Source organism: Protopterus annectens, chromosome 5.part0 (genome assembly GCF_019279795.1).
Source record: "Protopterus annectens isolate FY-2018-M chromosome 5.part0, PAN1.0, whole genome shotgun sequence".
NCBI classification, from domain to species: Eukaryota; Metazoa; Chordata; order Ceratodontiformes; family Protopteridae; genus Protopterus; species Protopterus annectens.
Window position 1 is genome coordinate 1,187,624,746 of NC_056735.1, and position 20,053 is coordinate 1,187,644,798.

At 38.4% G+C, this 20,053-nt stretch overlaps 1 protein-coding gene across 1 annotated transcript in view; it reads left to right on the forward strand.

Annotated features, from left to right (window-relative positions):
• Positions 1–7,575: 7,575 nt before the first annotated feature.
• Positions 7,576–20,053, forward strand: part of FBXO36 (F-box protein 36) — a 722,785-nt gene continuing 710,307 nt past the window's right edge. Inside the window, exons 1-3 of the mRNA XM_044071974.1 lie at positions 7,576–7,720; positions 8,522–8,772; positions 18,347–18,455. Of these exons, the coding sequence (XP_043927909.1) occupies positions 7,576–7,720; positions 8,522–8,772; positions 18,347–18,455 (505 nt within the window). The remainder of the gene's footprint in view (positions 7,721–8,521; positions 8,773–18,346; positions 18,456–20,053) is intronic.

Below are 20,053 nucleotides of genomic sequence, written 5' to 3' on the forward strand. Positions count from 1 at the left end.
GCTTATCTACTGTGCCCAGAGTGTTCACGAAATGCCTGCCATCAGTAATCGCTCATTGCAGACTTCAGGGGATTCAAATCTATCCCTACCTGGACGACTGCCTGATACAAGCGGACAACAAAAACAAACTATCAGAAGACTTACAAAGAGTCATCTACCTGCTGCAAGCCCTGGGATATACAGTCAATACAAAAAAGTCAAGGCTGATTCCATCCCAAAGAATAACCTTTCTGGGTGCAGAACTGGACACATCAAAACAAATGGCATTTCTAACTACAGAAAAGAAAGAGCAACTTCCTCTCTACTTCTTGGCATTAACAAAGCAGAACCATTTAACTGCAAGAAAAGTGCTACAAGCTCTAGGCTTCATGGCATTCTGCATAATACTGGTCCCTCATGCCAGGCTGCATATGAGAAAGCTGCAGTGGTACCTAAAGAATTTGTGGTCCCAGCCCTAGCACAGCCTAGAAACCAAAATTCCAATGATCCCATGCCTGAAGCAAGAGTTCCTATGGTGGGCTCAGGCCTGCCAATCAAACACAGGATTACCCTTCTGCAAAAGTCAACCAAGACAAACCATCACAACAGATGCCTCAGACCTCGGTTGGGGGGCACACATGATGGACAAGTGCATTCAAGGCCTATGGACTCAAGACCAGCTACATCTGCACATAAATCTAAAAGAAATGATGGCAGTGAAATTGGCAATACAGGCATTCAGACCATTTCTCCAAGAAGGCCAGTTGATGATAAGGACAGACAACACCACAGTTATGTGGTACATCAACAAACAGGGAGGCACACACTCATACCCTCTATGCCGGCTGGCACTGGACCTATGGGATGTGGCTCTGAGCTACAACATTCAGTTACAGGCAATTTATGTACCAGGGAAGGAAAACATTCTAGCAGACATATTAAGCAGAACTACAACAGATGCCCACGAATGGATGCTGCATCCAGACATCTTCAAAACCATCACAAGAGAATGGGGATTACCACAAATAGACTTGTTTGCATCCCCATTCAATCATCAGTTGAAGAAATTCTGCGCAAGGACTTACCACCCACTTGCTTGGAAGGTGGACTCCCTATCTTTCAGTTGGAAAAGCCTGACAGCATACGCCTTCCCTCCACTTCCTTTGATGCACAAGGTGCTTCTGAAAATCAAAGAGGAACGTCCGAGGATCATTCTGATAGCCCCAGACTGGCCAAGACAACATTGGTATCCACTGCTGAGGAGCATGTCCTGGGAACAAATATGGACACTGCCCCTGATCCCATTACTGCTAACACAGAACAACTACAACATCCTGCATCCAAACCTAAAAACTCTGCAGCTAACTGCCTGGAACATTACATAACAGCAATTAACCCAAATTTATCCCAAAGGGTTAAAGACATAATCCTGGAGGCTCGTAGACCTTCAACAAGAAAGAATTATGCAGCAAAATGGAAAAGATATCTCATCTGGAGTACTGCAAAAGGGCAAGAGGTGACACTGGTGAACATAGCCAACATCCTGGAGTATTTGGCGGAGCTCTTCCATTCAGGCCTGTCCTACTCTTCCATTAAGATACATGCATCAGCTATTTCAGCAGAGTACAGCTTGGATCCCCCTGTCTTCTCACATCCTCTGCTCAGACAGTTTCTGAGAGGAATTAAAAATGTGAAACCTCCCAGGAAACCTCCATTGCCAGCATGGGACTTGAACTTTGTGTTAGAAAAACTGACTCTTCCTCCTTTCGAACCAGCAGCAACAGCAGAATTACAATACTTATCCTGGAAGACTGCTTTCCTGCTGGCAATAACTTCAGCAAGAAGGGTCTCTGAACTACAGGCATTAATGGCAGTGCAACCCTTCCTAATCTTCCATCAAGATAGAGTGTCCATGAGAACAAATCCTACATTTATGCCTAAGGTGGTATCCAGAGTGTCTTTAAATCAGGCTATCCACCTTCCTACATTCTTCCCCAACCCACAGAACAGTGGAGAAAGGCTCTTTCATACCTTGGATGTACACAGACAATTACGCTACTACCTGGACAGGACAAAAAACAATAGAAAAACTGACCAGCTTCTGGTAGCATATGCAACAGGAAAGGAAGGAAATCCAATTTCTAAACAGACAATCTCCAAATGGATAGGAAATTGCATTAGATTTTGTTACTCCTACCATGGAAAGAAAACTCCAGAGAACATCAGGCCTCACTCCACAAGGGCTACAGCCACTACCACAGCTTTCTTACGAGGAGTGGCTACCAAGGACATTATAGAGGCTGCTACTTGGACCTCTGTGCATACATTTGCCAAGCATTATAACTTACCTCTATACTCTAGATCCCGTGCTGGTTTTGCCACTGTTGTTTTGCAAGGGATCCTAACTACACCATAATCTCTTCTCTTTTCCTCCTCCCCTAGTTTAGCTATGGTATTCTACCCATTTGTAAAGAGTGCAGATGCATCCTTGAAGGACATAGTACAGTTTTGTACCTACCATAAATGTAGATGTCCGAGAGGAATGCATCTGCAGTCAGGATTACCAACCCTCCTTCCCCTCTGAGGTACTCCTAGGGTATTTGCCAATCTTCAGCTAGCTTGGGGGGGATCTATTATGGTGTATTTGTTTGTATATATGTACATACATGCTTATTTTATGTGTTTGCTCTCTACTATTTGGAAACTTTGGCATTTATCCAAATTTAGCCATCCAAGAGGGCACCTGGCATCTGGGGCAAGAAACACCGAGGAAAATGGCGTCGGCTGATGCCTTTATACCCGAAAAACTGCCGCAATGACGTCGGGTGAAGTGCGACACCAGCCGAAGCCAGACCCAGACTTTGGAATCTGGCGGACCGAAGGGCTGCCTGACGACAGGACAACCCATTTGTAAAGACTGCAGATGCATTCCTCTCGGACATCTACATTTATGGTAGGTACAAAACTGTACTTTGTCCGTCCACTTGGCATGGATAGTAATACAAAGTATTCTGTTTGTATGTGCATAGTTATTGATAGTTAGCTTACTATTATGTACGTAGTTACTTTCTTGCAAATAAGATCTGGGGAATTGCCGTGAGGCCATACTGTGAAAAAGTAATCCAGCACAAAGAGAAGGTAAAAATAAATAAAGGCTTTATTGTGGCAACTCTATGTAGAATAGCAAGCAAACCGATTTCGGCTGAAAATTCAAGCCTTCCTCAGTGCAACAAAATATTCCATTAGAGCACATCCTAGTGTCTGCTTTTATATCAATATATTTAAAGAGATACACCTGAAATAGATAAATTATTGTTAAACAGAACCACCAAGTCAAAATCTAACTTAATTCATTAAGGCCAGGTCTAAATAAAGCCCCTAGCCTGATAATCCAAGAGGATTCCTTATTATTTAATATGTCGTGCCAACCTGCTTTGGAAGTTCTGTGCATTTGAATTTTGTCTATTATGGTGAAATTAAATTTAGCAGTTGTGTGTGTGGTGGTATGCTTATAAAGGGCATTGGAAATCCTTTTATTTCTGATCTCACTTAAATGTTCGCTTATGCGGTGTCTGAAGGGTCTTGACGTCTGTCCAACATAAAAAGATGAACAAGTACAGGTAGCTAAATAGATTATCCAGTCACTACTGCAATTACCAAAAACTCTAATCTGATACACTTTAGAAGTATTGCAGCTAGTAAATTCTTTGGTTTTGAAAATGTGTGTACATGCGCTACAGTGACCACAAGGGACACAACCAACTAGTGTATCACCAAATAATGTTTTCTGCATAGGTACAGGTGGATTGTAATGTTTATAATGAGTGAAATATGAGTTAATGGTTCTGCCTCTGCGGTAAGAAAATAAACCTCTGTCTTGAAGTACCCCATTCAAGTGTTCATGTGCAAGTAGAATGTCCCAACAATTGTTAATAATATCTCTGAATCTTGGAGTGTTACTACCAAATGTTGTCACTAGTCTAACTGGTTGTGATTCCTGTGTCTTATGTTGACTAGTTCTGTTTTGGTATTCCAAAAGTTGGGATCTCTCAGTTTGTTTTACCTGGGTTACAGCTTGGGAAATGTGATCTTTACTACAGCCTCTAGTTACCAGCCTGTTTGTTAAATCTTGTTGACACTCTTGGTGAGTTTGTTCAGAAGAGCATATACATTTGATACGTAAATATTGGGACTTGGGGATGTTGTTGATAATGTGGTGGGGATGATGACTAGAAGCATGAAGTAAAGTGTTGTATTTTGGAAATTTTCTATATACCCGGGTTTCCAACGTATGATCTTCTTGTCGAGTAACAACTACATCCAAAAAAAATGATTTGTTGATATTCAATGTTTAGTGTAAACTGAATATCCCATCTGTTGTTATTGAGATATCTAACAAATTCATGTGCATATGTTACATCTCCCCGCCACACCATCCAACAATCATCCAGATAACGTCTCCAAATGTCTAACTCATCTAAAAAGGAATTGTTATTGGTGTCATAAATTAACTGCTCCTCAAAAAAAAAAACATAAATAGGTTAGCATAAATGGGAGCAAAGGATGCTCCCATAGCTGTACCTCTGACCTGCCAATAAGACTTACCATAAAAATAGAAAATATTTTTTGTTAAAACATGTTCTGTTATGGTAAGTAGAAAATTGTTGAAACCAGGAGTGTATAGTTTAGATTTCTCTAGCCAGTATTGAATGGCCTGTAGTCCAGCCCCATGTGGTATACTTGTGTAAAGGGAGGTGACATCCAGTGTACAAAGATACCAGTTAGATTCCAATTGTGTATCCCGAATAATATTCAAAAATTCTGTGGTATCTTTTAGTCTGGACCTAACCATGGACAATAGCAGTTGTAAGTATTGAGTCAGGAAGGCAGACAGAGGTTCGGGTAAAGAACCCTTGCCAGGTACAATAGGTCTACCTGGTGGACATGTAGAATTTTTATGTATCTTCGGGAGTAGATATAAGTACTGAGGGATCGGGTCTGAAACCTTAAGTTGTTTGCATGTTTGTTGATTGATGATACCTTCCTCCATAGCTAGATCTAAGAAGGAGTCAATATGTTTTTTAAAATTTGGCGTGGGCTCAACAATCATGTGTATATAGAAACGGGCATCAGATAGTTGTTTGTCCGCCTCAGTCTGATACATCTCCCAATCCATCACTACAATGCCATCAACCTTGTCAGCTGGTAAAATTACTATATTATGATTAGAACTGAGTTCATTTAATGCTTGATGTTCTTGCTTTGTCAGGTTATGTCTGATTAGTTGATACTCTTGAGAGAAGTGCAAATCCTTAAGAACACATTCTTTAAATATAGCCACATGTTTATCCATGGGGGGGGGGGGTTGGAACTCAGATCTTCCAAACTGAAACCCAGTAGATCTTTGAGTGTTTTCAGTATCTGAAAAAAATATTTTGAGATTAAGTAATCTACAAAAACTATTCAATTAATTAACTAGAACATACTCAGGTACAACAGAAGTAGGTACAAAATTGAGACACTTGTTTAGTACGTTATTATGTATATCTGACAATTCGTATGAGGAGATATTGTGTACATTGTCTATTGAGTTACAATTTTCTGTAACAATTGTTGTATGTTCTGTGTGTTTCTTTCTATGTTTTCTCCCCCCTCTACGTTTTTTGTGCCTAAAGGGTCTGAAGGTTGTTTGCGTTTGGCAACTGGAGAATCTTGGTTAGGAGGGCAATCAAAATCAGTGGCAGAGGAGGACTCATCCTCTGAAGTACCACTTGGTGATTGCACTGTTTTTCTAAGTATAGATCTTGGTCTCTTCCTTCTACTGGTAGGTTTATAACTGGGATCAGAAAACCGGACACTTTTTTGGATGACAAAAGGTTTCCCTTTTTCATAGTCAGCAATGTCTCTTTGGAATTTCTGAGTTTTCTTTTTAATGAGTTGTTCTTCTAATGTGGCTAAGTCCTTAGCCAAATTGGTCAAATGGTTATTGAAAAAACTTTCAGGCTCATAAGTTTTGGCTTCTTGACAATTGGCATTAATTTCTATAGTCTGTGTTTCTATCATCCTTTCATAATATGCAATTAGTGTATCCACAAACAGCATAGATGCTTGGTGTTGTGTTTGGGCCCAATCTGTTGACAGCTGGTCATCAATTAAACCCACCAGTGGTTGAATTCTAATTCTTAAACCTTGTAGTGTTATGTTTTTGAGTTTATAAACTTTAAACAGTTTAAGGTGCCAAATGTTGGCCCTTAATGTTCTCATATTCTTAGTCAATTTCTGAAATAATACACCACAAAGATGTTTAGCATCCACCGTATCAGTAGTGAAACCACTAGAATTGGGTGGCTGTAAGCCAAAAACATCCAAATTGTCTTTGTCGGCAGAAAGGCCTTGTAAAATCCCGGTGAGATCCATGATACCAAGTAATGCAACACAGTAAGGCAATACTATTCTTATGCCAATATATATGTAAATACACATATATATATAAAAATATGAGAATGATATTTTTTTTACCAAATGTATATGTATAATATATGTGTAATATATTGGCTTAATACAAATGTTTTAATTGGGTCACAAACTAGAGCTCGTCAAACTAATATAGATAAATATATTAATAATAATATAAAGAACTATTGAGATGACCAAGTGCTGCTCATAACAACCCTACAAAAAGGGAAAACATACCCTATAAACAAAAATTTAAAGTCTGAAAAAGGACTATAAGTAATCAAATTGGTGGCCGACCTTCGTCTCAGTCACTAGTCACATATATATATAGAGAGAAAAGGAGAAACTTTATCTGGCCAAATACTAATCATATATGTCTTGGAAAAAGAAGCAGGCCTTACTGACCAAATATGAATTCCAAATAGGTAATAATGAATAACTCAAAATTGTTTGAAAAAATCAAAATTGTGGCCGACCTTCGTCTTAGCCACATATCACATTGGTGTTCATATATATTTATTTAGAAAGATCAAAATTGTAGCCGACCTTCGTCTTAGCCACATGTAACGTTAATATTCCTACAAACCACTAAACTTGGTGTAACAAGAACAGCTCTTTGGTATATTATACGGAGGATGGCCAGTTATATCTCTGTTGCCTGCTTAAATAGCAAAAGTTAATCATAGAAAACTGAAAGTTCCCCAAAGTTAAGACCTGTGAGCAACCAATAGAGTCCACAATTGTATAGTTAGCAGCTAGCAATTGGTAAACTCAAGATTCAAAGCTCAAATAATAAATCAACACTTTATGCAGAGCTCATGTTTTAGTCCCCAAGTAAAAATTTTTGTTATAACATATTGTATTGCAGTACACCAATGAAGTCACCAAGACTTGGAAAGTAGTATATCAAAAGTGCGTAATATCTGGATCAGTTTCTGTCTGTAAATACATTCTCAAACCATAAATCCCTCACCCAGATATGTATATAGTATAAACTGCGAATAACACTTGTCCTATACAACTAATGTATGGATGTGTGGCTATATATATATATATATATATATATATATATATATATATATATATATATATAAAAAACACTCTATTAAAACATAGTCAAAGCAGCCATACAGCATATAAATGTCGAATATTAGAACGATGAAAAATATTAATGCACAATTAAAGAGTATAGATATCCAAAGTGTCCAGCGATCAATAGACAGATCTCAGATAACAGCTAGGAAATCCAAATCCCATCAAAAAACCATGGACGTGACTTTGAATGGTTTGAATGTCTCTGGCGTTCACTGTTTAGCTACGAAAATGGCGTCCTTCCATAATCCACATTCCAAGATTCACCATTTCAAACCGTTAGCGACCCTGTCCCATAAACTTGTACATAAAGAATAAATGTCTAGTAAAAGATCAAGTCCAACCAGTTATACTAAAAATATATTTCCAATAATGCCAAAAGTTCAAATGATATTACATCAACAAAAAACATCTAGTAGTATATATATATATATATATATATATATATATATATATATAACTGTCCATATAGAAGCTGTAAGTTCAGAAATAAAAATAGTGCAAAACTGATGTTGAAAATTGGCCACTCTACCCAATTTAGAAAATTTGAGCACCAGATAATGCAACGAACACAGGAGAAGTTAACACAGTTGCCGGCTTTGAGGCCCAGTCCTGCACACTAAGTATCTAGCTTGTAGTCACAGTCTCACCTTCAAATTAATTCCAAAAGTCGAATCGTTTAACAAAAAATATTTTCTATTTTTATGGTAAGTCTTATTGGCAGGTCAGAGGTACAGCTATGGGAGCATCCTTTGCTCCCATTTATGCTGACCTATTTATGGGGTTTTTTGAGGAGCAGTTAATTTATGACACCAGTAACAATTCCTTTTTAGATGAGTTAGACATTTGGAGACGTTATCTGGATGATTGTTGGATGGTGTGGCAGGGAGATGTAACATATGTACATGAATTTGTTAGATATCTCAATAATAACAGATGGGATATTCTGTTTACACTAAGCATTGAATATCAACAAATCATTTTTTGGATGTAGTTGTTACTCGACAAGTAGATCATACGTTGGAAACCCGGGTACATAGAAAATTTCCAAAATACAACACTTTACTTCATGCTTCTAGTCATCATCCATGCCACATTATCAACAACATCCCCAAGTCCCAATATTTACGTATCAAACGTATATGCTCTTCTGAACAAACTCGCCAAGAGTGTCAACAAGATTTAACAAATAGACTGGTAACTAGAGGCTATAGTAAAGATCACATTTCCCAAGCTGTAACCCAGGTAAAACAAACTGAGAGATCCCAACTTTTGGAATACCAAAACCGATCTAGTCAACATAAGACACAGGAATCACAACCAGTTAGACTAGTGACAACATTTGGTAGTAACACTCCAAGATTCAGAGATATTATTAACAATCATTGGGACATTCTACTTGCACATGAACACTTGAATGGGGTACTTCAAGACATGTTTATTTTCTTACCGAAGAGGCAGAACCATTAACTCATATTTCACTCATTATAAACATTACAATCCATCTGTACCTATGCAGAAAACATTATTTGGTGATACACTAGTTGGTTGTGTCCCTTGTGGTCACTGTAACACATGTACACACATTTTTCAAAACCAAAGAATTTACTAGCTGCAATACTTCTAAAGTATATCAGGTTAGAGTTTTTGGTAATTGCAGTAGTGACTGGATAATCTATTTAGCTACCTGTACTTGTTCATCTTTTTATGTTGGACAGACGTCAAGACCCTTCAGACACCGCATAAGCGAACATTTAAGTGAGATCAGAAATAAAAGGATTTCCAATGCCCTTTATAAGCATACCACCACACACACAACTGCTAAATTTAATTTCATCATAATAGACAAAATTCAAATGCACAGAACTTCCAAAGCAGGTTGGCACGACATATTAAATAATAAGGAATCCTCTTGGATTATCAGGCTAGGGGCTTTATTTAGACCTGGCCTTAATGAATTAAGTTTGATTTTGACTTGGTGGTTCTGTTTAACAATAATTTATCTATTTCAGGTGTATCTCTTTAAATATATTGATATAAAAGCAGACACTAAGATGTGCTCTAATGGAATATTTTGTTGCACTGAGGAAGGCTTGAATTTTCAGCCGAAACTGGTTTGCTTGCTATTCTACTTGGAGTTGCCACAATAAAGCCTTTATTTATTTTTACCTTCTCATTGTGCTGGATTACTTTTTCACAGTATGGACTAAATTGGTACAATCCGTGCACTCTGTCTACCTTGCATGGCTTTTGGTTTGTTTGAATTGCCATGAGGCACCATGGGATAGTGGTTAGCCTCAAGCCAGTAAAAGCTCTCGAGCTTTATTATCTGCCAAGTCGGAGCTGAGAATTGGCTCTGAACCTATCCAGCAAGAATCTAGGCGAGATGGACTACAAACATGGAACGTTATGGTAAGTACATAACTTCTTTATATTTTCCATATTGCTAGGATGGATCCTTCTGAGATGGATCTGTTGATCAGAATAGAAATGGAAAGTGCTATGACATCAGCTGCTTTTTGAAGATGTTCAGCTGGGAGGTGATCGGCAGCTAGTGTAGTAGGTTTTAGCTTTTTGAGTAAGGTCCGGATCAGGTTGGTAGGTACGGTTTGAAAGGTAAAAGTGGGTTGGGTGCTGGGTGGATCAGGGCTAGATGTGCCAGAGCTGGTGTTTGTGTCTGGTGGAGTGAGATGGGTAGCTAGAGACTGGATAGTTTCAGTAAAGAAGGAGTTGAAGCTGTTTGTAATTTCCACAGGGGATTTATCAAGGGCAGCTGATGGGGTAGCAGTGGCGGAACAGCCTGGGTGTAGAAGATTGTTAATATCAGCCCAGAACATTTGAGGTTTTAGCTGATATTTTTGTTGTAGGAGGGTGTAGTGATTTTTTTTGTCTAGAATGACAGATTTTTTGGTCTGGTTCCTTAGCTGCTGGTATCTTACTTGGTAACATGCCACCTGGCCCAGGTGTTGTTTCTTAGTTTAATTTTAGTTTTTGTTTCTTCATCCAAGGTACTTCTTAGGATGCAGAATAATTCCCTAAAGATCACTGTGATGGCTCCCTTCTGGTCCAAGCAACAGTTTATCTCAGATTCTTCAAAGATCATTGTGGTGACTCCCATCTGGCCCAGGCAACAGCAGTTCTCCCTTCTTTTGGAATTGGCCAGGGGCAGTTACCACAAGCTTTCTCACAGATTGGATTTACTTCAAGAACAGGGGTGCTTGATATATCTTGACCCCACAACAACTACAAATGACTGACTGGATGATACCTGTTTTTTGAGAACGTGCAGCAGGTACTAATGGAGTCAAGAAAGCCTGGTACTAGAAAATCACGTATAAACAAATGAAAAAAAGTTTTCTAGTTGGTGCCACCAAAACAACCAGCATCCATTCAGAACTAGTGTTTCTCTGCTTTTACAGTATTTGTGTGTCTCATGAGGGGTGATCTATGTCTTGCATACAAGGCATCCCAGCATCCCGCTCTGATAGACCTTTTGCATATCCACAAAACAAATCATATCAGAGCTACTTGATCCAGAGACTTAAACCTTGCTCATAACATAAATAGAACATGTTGGAGGGACTAATCAGATTAATGGGACTTATGAAGGGAGATGACTGTTGCAGTCCTCCATTCACTCGGCACAAAGCCTGTTTTAAGACTATAATTAAATAATGAATCTAGGGGTCCTGAGAAGTCATATTTTAGACTATTCAGGAGGCAAACTGAGATGTTATCAAGGCCCACTGAGGCTGTGTTCTTGAGGCTGTATCTCTTGAACTCTACAAACCTATACAATACTAAAATCTTCCTTTCTGCCTATTTTTGACTTACTTCATTACATATCTTGAACTCCTTGCAAACCTTTCTTTACTGAAATGTAAGAACACCAAACTTCTTCACAGCAATATTTCCCTTCTGCAGTATTAATCCATTAACTTCCTGCAAGATTTTAGAGCTACAAGAACTGTGTAGACTTATAATTGTCGATGTAAATACCTTACTTTATATATCTGTCTTTTAATTATGTTTGTTTTTAAATGAGAAATGTAACTGTTGTTTTTCTAAGAACTGTCTGAAATGTACTTGTTAATATAAATGCACTATGATGAAGCTTTTTTCCCTGGGCCTCCACTGAACATGGACTGTCCCAGTCAACAAAAACAAATAAATCAATAAATAAATAAAATGTTTTTGAAAGGGATGCTGCAGAAGAAACTTCACAGAAAACTGGTGGCTCCTCCTTGGGATCTTAATTTTGTATTAGAGAAGCTAACACATATTTCGTTTGAACCAGCTTGTCTGGCTAACTTGAGGTCCTTAACATGGAAAACAGTTTGTTTGATTGCTCTGACCTCTGCAAGAACAATATCTAAGTTGCAAGCTTTTGTGTTGGCAAACCTTATGTCATCTTTCACAGAGACATGTTCTGTTTAGTTTATAAAAGAGATTGAGAACACTTGAGTGGGTGTTTTATTATACTATTAGACTTGCGAATGTGTAAAAGGACTGAAAGAATTGGGTCTTTTGAAGATCTGTATGCAAGGTAGAGATCACCTCTCAATAGCCTGTATTATCATGAGAAGAGAGACAAAGCTGTGAGATAGTATGCATAGTTTTTATGTTTTAGGCCCTTGATTTTTTTTTTATTTTTAGTTGAAAAGTTTTTTGGTTGTTCCATGTTGTGATGACTGTTTGGACAGGTACATAAGAAAAGGGACATTATACTCCTTGATTGACCTAATGAGGACTGAGTACAGTAGAACAATTACATTCCTGGATCTGGAAGCAATACCTTTAGATGTAAGACATGCAATGAAAAAAAGACCTCCTTACAACAGTGGATGCATGGTGATCAAAGGACATTTCATTGTCAATATAGGTTCCCAGATCCCTAACAAGTAGATCAATTTTGGGGGGTGTTTTGCCAGTTTGATAGTTACAAGGGAGTTATACTTGCCCAGGGATATGATTATATACTTCTTGGCTTTTAGTTTTAGTCCATGGTTTTGACACCAGCTGTTTGATTGGGACAGGCCCTCATACAAGGATCTTGGTGTTCTCTGGGGAATTCATGATGGCACAAAGTTTGCAGTCATCAGTAGACTTCATCAGTCACAAACCCTTAACATTAGCTTTGACCTCCAATAAGTAGATGCCAAGGAGGAGAGGGCCGAAGGATTGAACCCTGTGGTACACTGTGATGGGCTTTGGAGGAGGGACAGCTATGGGTATATAAGGAGATGACATGAGGAGACTGTTATGAAAAGTGTAATTGCCAAAAAATATAACTGTTGGTTATTCAGCAACTTCATCTCATCTAGTAGATAGAGAAATGGGCACACATTATGGGCTAAATGGCCTTTATCTGCCACTGAGCTTTATGGTTCAGAATGTATACTTATTTCCTATTTAAAGGTAACAACAGTGTAATACATGGAGTATGTCAATTTTGCTCTAAAACTGAGATAAAAATAATGTTGCTATAGTGAGGATCATGCATAATATCCTTTCTATAGTAAGGCTGTAATAGTGAGGTTCTTATATATGAAGCTCAGTGTTATAACTGTGAACCTTGTGCAGTTGTGCAGAGACCAGGCACTACTGGAATGCACCATAAACCTGGAGTAACACACTGTGCAGCCAAACAGCCCTCAGCTACACCTAATCAACCAACAGATTTAAAATCTGTTAGACTTTTCATGTAAGCACTAACATCAATCAGAAGTTGTGTATCTCTGATCAAACAACAGCTTTAAACATTCATAGGCATTTCATGCCTCCAGAATGTTTTTAAAAACTGGAAGTGCTTCAGTGAAGCTAAACTCCCCATGTATTATAAAGAATTATAATGGAGTCTCTTAACAATTAGGTATGTGTTCTTGAAATGGATTCAGGAAATTCACTCTTAAGCTTTTCTCTTGAGGTGAATTTCTTGAATGCATTTCTTGAACATGTTAACAACTTGGATATGATTCTAGACTTGATTGTAATCCTTTATATTTGTGATGAATAATTATTTCTGCTTCATTTTGTGGTAGCTAAGATGACAAAATAACACAGTGATGCGAGTGAAAATAAATTGCAAATATTTATGATTTGATAGCCATTTACTGCCGTATCATTGCACTATATAAACTTATTGTTTGACGTACCATGAAGTGGAATTATTTTATAATGTATACTGTAAAATGCTTGGAATTCCTGAAAGCTGAATGACTGGAAGTGACGGAAATCCAATGCCATGATGATTTTCTGTGTAAAGCTAAACTGTACAGCAATCAGCTGCTTCCTAAACTCTAGGGTTTGGTTCCATCACCTTCCATTTGCATGTTTGACTCTGAGCTAGTCACTTATCCCGACAGTGTTTCCTGGTCATCTCTGTAAATGGGAATTTATGTCCAGTGAATTTACTGGGTTAACAAATAAATAATAAAGATTAGAAAGAACATATTTACTGTAAAATTTAACATAATTATCCTTTTCATGCTTCCTCAAGTTATGGGTTATGGATCTGACCTCGGATCCAAATTAGCCGCATTCTGCAGACTTTGAATCCAACTCTTGAACTCCTTCCTCTACATATAATAGCTTAGTCTGCCCACAGTACCTCAGATCTCATTTGCCACCATCTTGCATGCATGCAGATCCCCTCTCAGAACAATCTGTTAAAGATAGTTTGGGTGTTTTATGAGTGCTTCCTCTCAAAATATTTTTATAATTTTCAATATCTTTAAATAACTTGCAGTATAGTTTCATAGCTCCTCCCTCCTTTACTTTCTTAGCTTTATGTTTTTTTTTTCTGTACCATCAGGACATGTACCATCACATCAAAATAAGCAAAAACTCCTGAAGATACTTGCTCTTTTGGCTGTGAGCCAGTCACTGTCAGTTCAGAGCCCTGCATTTTGGACTCACCAAAGCCCCCAGGGTGTTTAGCAGATGTATGGCAGTGGTGGCAGCTCATCTAAGACTGCAAGGACTCCGAGTGTTTCCATACTTAGATGACTGGCTCCTCACTGCCCCGACCAGGTATCTTCTAGAATAGTCCAGGTGCAATTGGCTCCAAATTTTACAAACACTGGCCATTGCAGTCAACATTTCCAAATCCAAACTACAACCAGTACAGACCCTGGAGTTTATTGTTGCTCATTTAAAACTGTAAGTGGGATTGCTTCTCTACCTCCTTATCATATAGATACAATCAAGTTCCAGGTGCACCAGATTCTTTCTCATTCTGTTCCTCCAGCCAGAATTTTTCTTCAGGCTCTAGGTTCCATGGCAGCTTCTATAGTCTTAATCCCATTAGCTTGTTACCATATGCATGTTCTACAATGGACTCTAGCTGTACAGTGGTCTATTCTTCAACATCCTCTGTCCTTTCCAGTCAAAGTTACTCTGGTATGTAAAAAACATTTTCATTGGTGAATCCAGTCAGATAACATTTACATAGGTCACCCTTTCATTCTGTCTCCCCCGGTGGCCACAATGATCATGGATGCCTCCCAACTGGGGTGGGTGGGGGCATTTCTTGGGAAGAACAGTCCAAGGCAATTGATCCCCCCAAGAGACCAATTTCCACATCAGTGTCCTAGAGATAAGAGAGTCCTACAAGCATTGCAGGCATTTCAAGATGTTGTCTCTCTGAAGATTTGTGCGATTCAAACTGACAACATGTCTGTGCTATGGTACATCAACAAACATGGGGGAACTCGATCTTACCTCCTCTGTCGAGAAGCTATAAAAGTGTGGCAATGGGCATTCTCCTCCAACTGCTTTCTAGTGGCAATGCACATTCCAGGAAAATCCAAAGTACTAGCGGACAAACTCAGCAGGTCCATTCTGTTACCTCACAAGTGGTTTCTCAATCAATCAGTGGTGAAAAATATTTTCCATTGATGGGGCCAAACTTGCTGTGATCTTTTTGCATCTCTCCACAACAACTGCAGCAGGTACTTTGCCATGATCCCCCCTCAGGGGGAGTCACCAAAACATGCTCTAGTCAACGTTTGGCCCTCTGGTTTTCTTCATGCTTAACCCCCAATACCTCTGATTCCAAAATTCTTACAGAAAGCTAGTTGTTGAAGAGCTTGGTTATCCTCATTGATCCCATTTAGCATCTCTTGGATACTGGACCCCAGCCTAGACCTTCTGTCACATCCCTCTGGGGTAAAACATCCCAGTATCTAAGGCCTCAATCTGACTACATGGTTTCTCCAGTTCCATTAACAGCTAGACAGCCCAGGCTTTCTTCTCCAGTTTGTTGTATACTTTTGTCCTGTCAGAAAGAATCCACTAAGAAGATTTACAAGAATAAATGGAAAAGATTCTAAGTTTGGGCCCTGAAAATGACATTGATATTTTTACTGCACCATTTCTTCAGTGCTGGAGTCTTTAGCTTCTCTTTTTAAGGAAGGTGCTAGTTTTTCCACGATCAAAATACAATTGATAGCCATATCAAATTTTCACTCAGGAAACGATTTCTTGCGTGGCTTCTTCCGAGTTGTGCAGGGCCTTCCTAAAGGGTACCTTCTTGTTCAGACTTCCAGTGAAATATCTATCACATCCTTGAGATTTAACAGAAGTACTTCAAGGACTGACTTAACAACCATTTGAACCTTCAGCAAAAGCTGATTTAAAATTTCTGTCTTGGAAAACAGCCTTCTTAGTTGCTATTACATCTGCAAAAAGAATTTCTAAACTCTAGGCTCTTTAACCCAAACCCCCATACATTATTTTTCACAAAGACAGAGTTACCTCTGAATTGAATATAAATCAAGCCATTCATTCACCAGTCTTCTTTCCTAAATTTTCGAATAAGGGAGAATGCATGCTACATCCTTTAGATGTACATATACAACTATGTTTCTATTTACATAGAAAAAAGGTTTTCAAAAAATGGATCAGTTGTTTCTTTCTTTTGTCAAGCAGGCTAGGATCTCCAATTTTTAAAGTTACCTTGGACAAATGGATAACTAATTACATTTCCTTGATATATTCCCAGTAAGGTCTCTCCCTACCAAAACCACATTAGGCTCATTCAACTAGATCAATGGCCACCTCATCTATATTCTGGTTTAGAACTTCCATTGATGATATTTATGCAGCAGCCACCTGGTCTAATGCTCATACCTTCATTACTCATAACAAATTAGTCATATTTTTCAGAAACAGAGCTGCTTTTGGTTCAGCAGTTCTGTGGAATATCCTTCCATGAGGGCTACCCAAGAGTCATGTAGCCAGGAACTCTGTCCCATATGTTTAGGAAGAATGAAAAGGACAACATCAGGTATTAAAGTTATGTACTCACCATAACTATACATCTGTGTCATCCATTTTTATTTTTCCTGAACTCCCATCCCACCTTCCCCCTTCCTGTCATATTTGTTAGTGACCTGATGGACTTTTGGAACCTGCTGTTCCAGGTTTGAGCCCTGGTTCTGCTACTATTCTATTTCCCTTTTTATATTCTAAGATATTTTAGCAGCAAACTTGATCTGAGGTATTGTGGGCAGACTAGGGCATTATGGGTAGAGGGAGGAGCTTGAGAGTTGGATCCAAGTCTGTGGAATGCTGCAGAGTCATATCCGATGTCAGATCCATAACTCATATGTTGAGGAAGAATGAAAATGAGCAACACAGTTGCATAGTTATGGTGAATACACAACTTTAATTTATTGTGATACATCTTTAATTTATGTAATACATACACATATATACTGTATCATGGCAGTTGTTCTTGTCTTGCTTGGTGTCAAACACACACACACACACACACACACACACACACACACACACACACACACACACACACACACAGTAGAACATAATGTGATTTTGCATCACAGCTTTTTAGGACTGTTTGGAGATGAAGTGAGGAAATGGCCTTAAACATGGCTACTTAGAAACAATGACTTTTGCAGTCAGATGCCATAATAACAACACTGCACAACATTCTTGTTAAACTGTATTTTTTACTTTACTCTAATCATTTTAAAGCTTATTTTGTTTTGCAAATGTTTTTATTACATTTTCATAAAACATAATCACTACAAAATTTGTAATCAGAAATGTGCATACATATTTAAAAATAAGAAAAAAACAACCTAATCTTATAAATACAGAACCAAGGAAAATAACTATTTATAAGAGTGTCCATCAACCTTTTAGTCATTTCTGTTGTTGCATGTCTATTCAATTTCAGAATGTTTTTTTATTTTTGCTTGTCAAGCAGTTCTTTAAATTTTGTCCATACATTGAGGCAAGAGGTAATTCTGTTCATTCTCTATCTGCTTGTAATAATTTCTAGGTGAGTTACTTCGGTTGCTAAACTTATAAATTCTTTAAATGAGGGAGTAAATTCATTTTTCCACTTTTGTGTGATCACTTTTCTGGAGATGGTCAGTACAGTCCACAATATGTTACATTTCGTTCTTTTAACACAGTGGGAATAGGGGTATTAAAAAATTAATGATTTAGATAAAATAAATGTATCTCCAAAAATGCCTGTAATTAATATTATTCCAAAAAGGAATCAAGACAGTACAATCAAATAATGTGTGTTGCCAATTTGCTTTATTTAAAGCTTATTTTTGAATATGTAAGTTACAGTCATCTAAATGTTAATTCTACGGTGATTAAGACATTGAAATTAATGCTATAATTAACAGCACAGTTTGAGTATGATGCTGGCCATAAACATGTATGAATAATGGTAGCGATTCTTTTAACATAACCATTGTGGACTAATTTATGTTTTGAAGATCTGGGAAATTTAAGTGTAGTATTGCATGACAAATTTTCATATTTGCCCAACTAGGTTGTCTGGAGATGGTGGAAAATCTCTCTAAGGAGTGAATTTCGAAATACTAAACCTGGAGAAATAAGAGAATCTCATCAAGATTTCTTGGATGATACAACATTGCAGGGTAGGACACATATCTGATACTTTATGCACACTGTGCCACATTTAAATTAGATAATGATGTTCTTCATAAGGATCACTGCTGCAGTAGCTTAAGCAAAACAAGTTGCATACTGTACAGGATACAACAGTTGGCCAACTTCCAAAGCCTTCAGTGTATCTACTGTGCACCCAAACCATTAGTCAGCTGGATCTGAGCTAATAAAAGGTCAGGTTTGGATGCCAAGCCCTTTAAAATTTTCCTGCTGCAGAAGAGAAGGCTCCTGTGCAGGTTTTGAGAATTGAAGGCCAGCTAAATTGTTTCCATTGTTGAGCAAGTGAGTTCCCATCTTGAAAAAAAAAATTTAAATTTACTTTTTATTACAGAAAACATATTATCTAATGTTGTCAGTCTTCATCTTTTCTTGACTTGTGGGTTTCTGTTCCAATCCTCGGAACCCATCCGGCAGTTATAAAGCTTGTGTCAGCCAAAAAATATCTCTCGAGCTACTAGTCTACCCACAATGCCCCTCTCCACATTACCCCAGATCTCATTTGCCGTGCTTACGACAAGAAGTGTTGGCCATCTCTCTTGTAGCTAAGTATATTTTTATATATTATTATTATATGTTTCTGCTAAAACCTTTCCTATCCTTGAAATCTTGGTCTACCCATTGTGCGTGTTCTGTAATTTCCTTTTATTGTTGGTAAATTCTCCCTACCATTGTTGGTAGTCTTTCCCTTTTTCTCTACTGTTGGTAGTCTGTCTACTATCGTTAGTAGATTTTTCCCTCTTTCCCTGTCATGTGAGTGAAGATCTAATTTTCTTTCTTTCTGTCTTTCTCTCTTTTTTCTGCCTTCCTGTTTTGTTTTGTCAGGATCATGGCAGAGAAACCAAAAAGCTCCACTATGGGGTTTAAGCAGTGTGTAGAGTGTGGCAGAAAGATGCCAAACTCAGATAACCATGAATCTTGTGCATATTGTTTGGGAGTTTCCCATTTGAGTAGAGAATATTCCATCTGCCAGGGTTTTAGTAATTGAACTCTGGCAGAAAGAAAAAATAAGTTAATTCTCAAAGGGCTCCTTAAAGCCCCTTTTGAAGAAGCCTTGCCCAAGGCCTACAAGTCGCCTCTGGATCCAGGTCCTCTCATTTTGTGCTGATGTCTCCATCGGCATTGGTTATCAAGAAACATAAGTACGCTTCCGAGGGTTCATCTTCGGAACTGAAAGTTAAGGTTGCGAGGGTCTTAGAGCAGACTAAATCTCTGACACTGAAAACTTCACCGGTGCCTTCTACATCGGCTACAACAATTATTCCTAATATAGCGACTATGGCTCTGTCCTTGACCACAGCTCCAATATCTGTGCCAATGGTCACTCTGACCAGTTTGGTGCCCATTTCACCCTCGATGCAGATGGTACCAAAATTAGTGTTATCCACAGAACCTCGGTCTAGTTATTCTCCATCCTTGGACCCATTCCATAGTCAGCTCCCCAGTCCATTCATGGTGAGACCCAAATCACCTTCTGGTTTATCCATGTGCTCCACCAGAAGTCTTTCTGAGGTCGATATTGTTAGGTTGGTGGATCAGATCTTGGCAGTCTGGTGTCTTCCATCCTCTT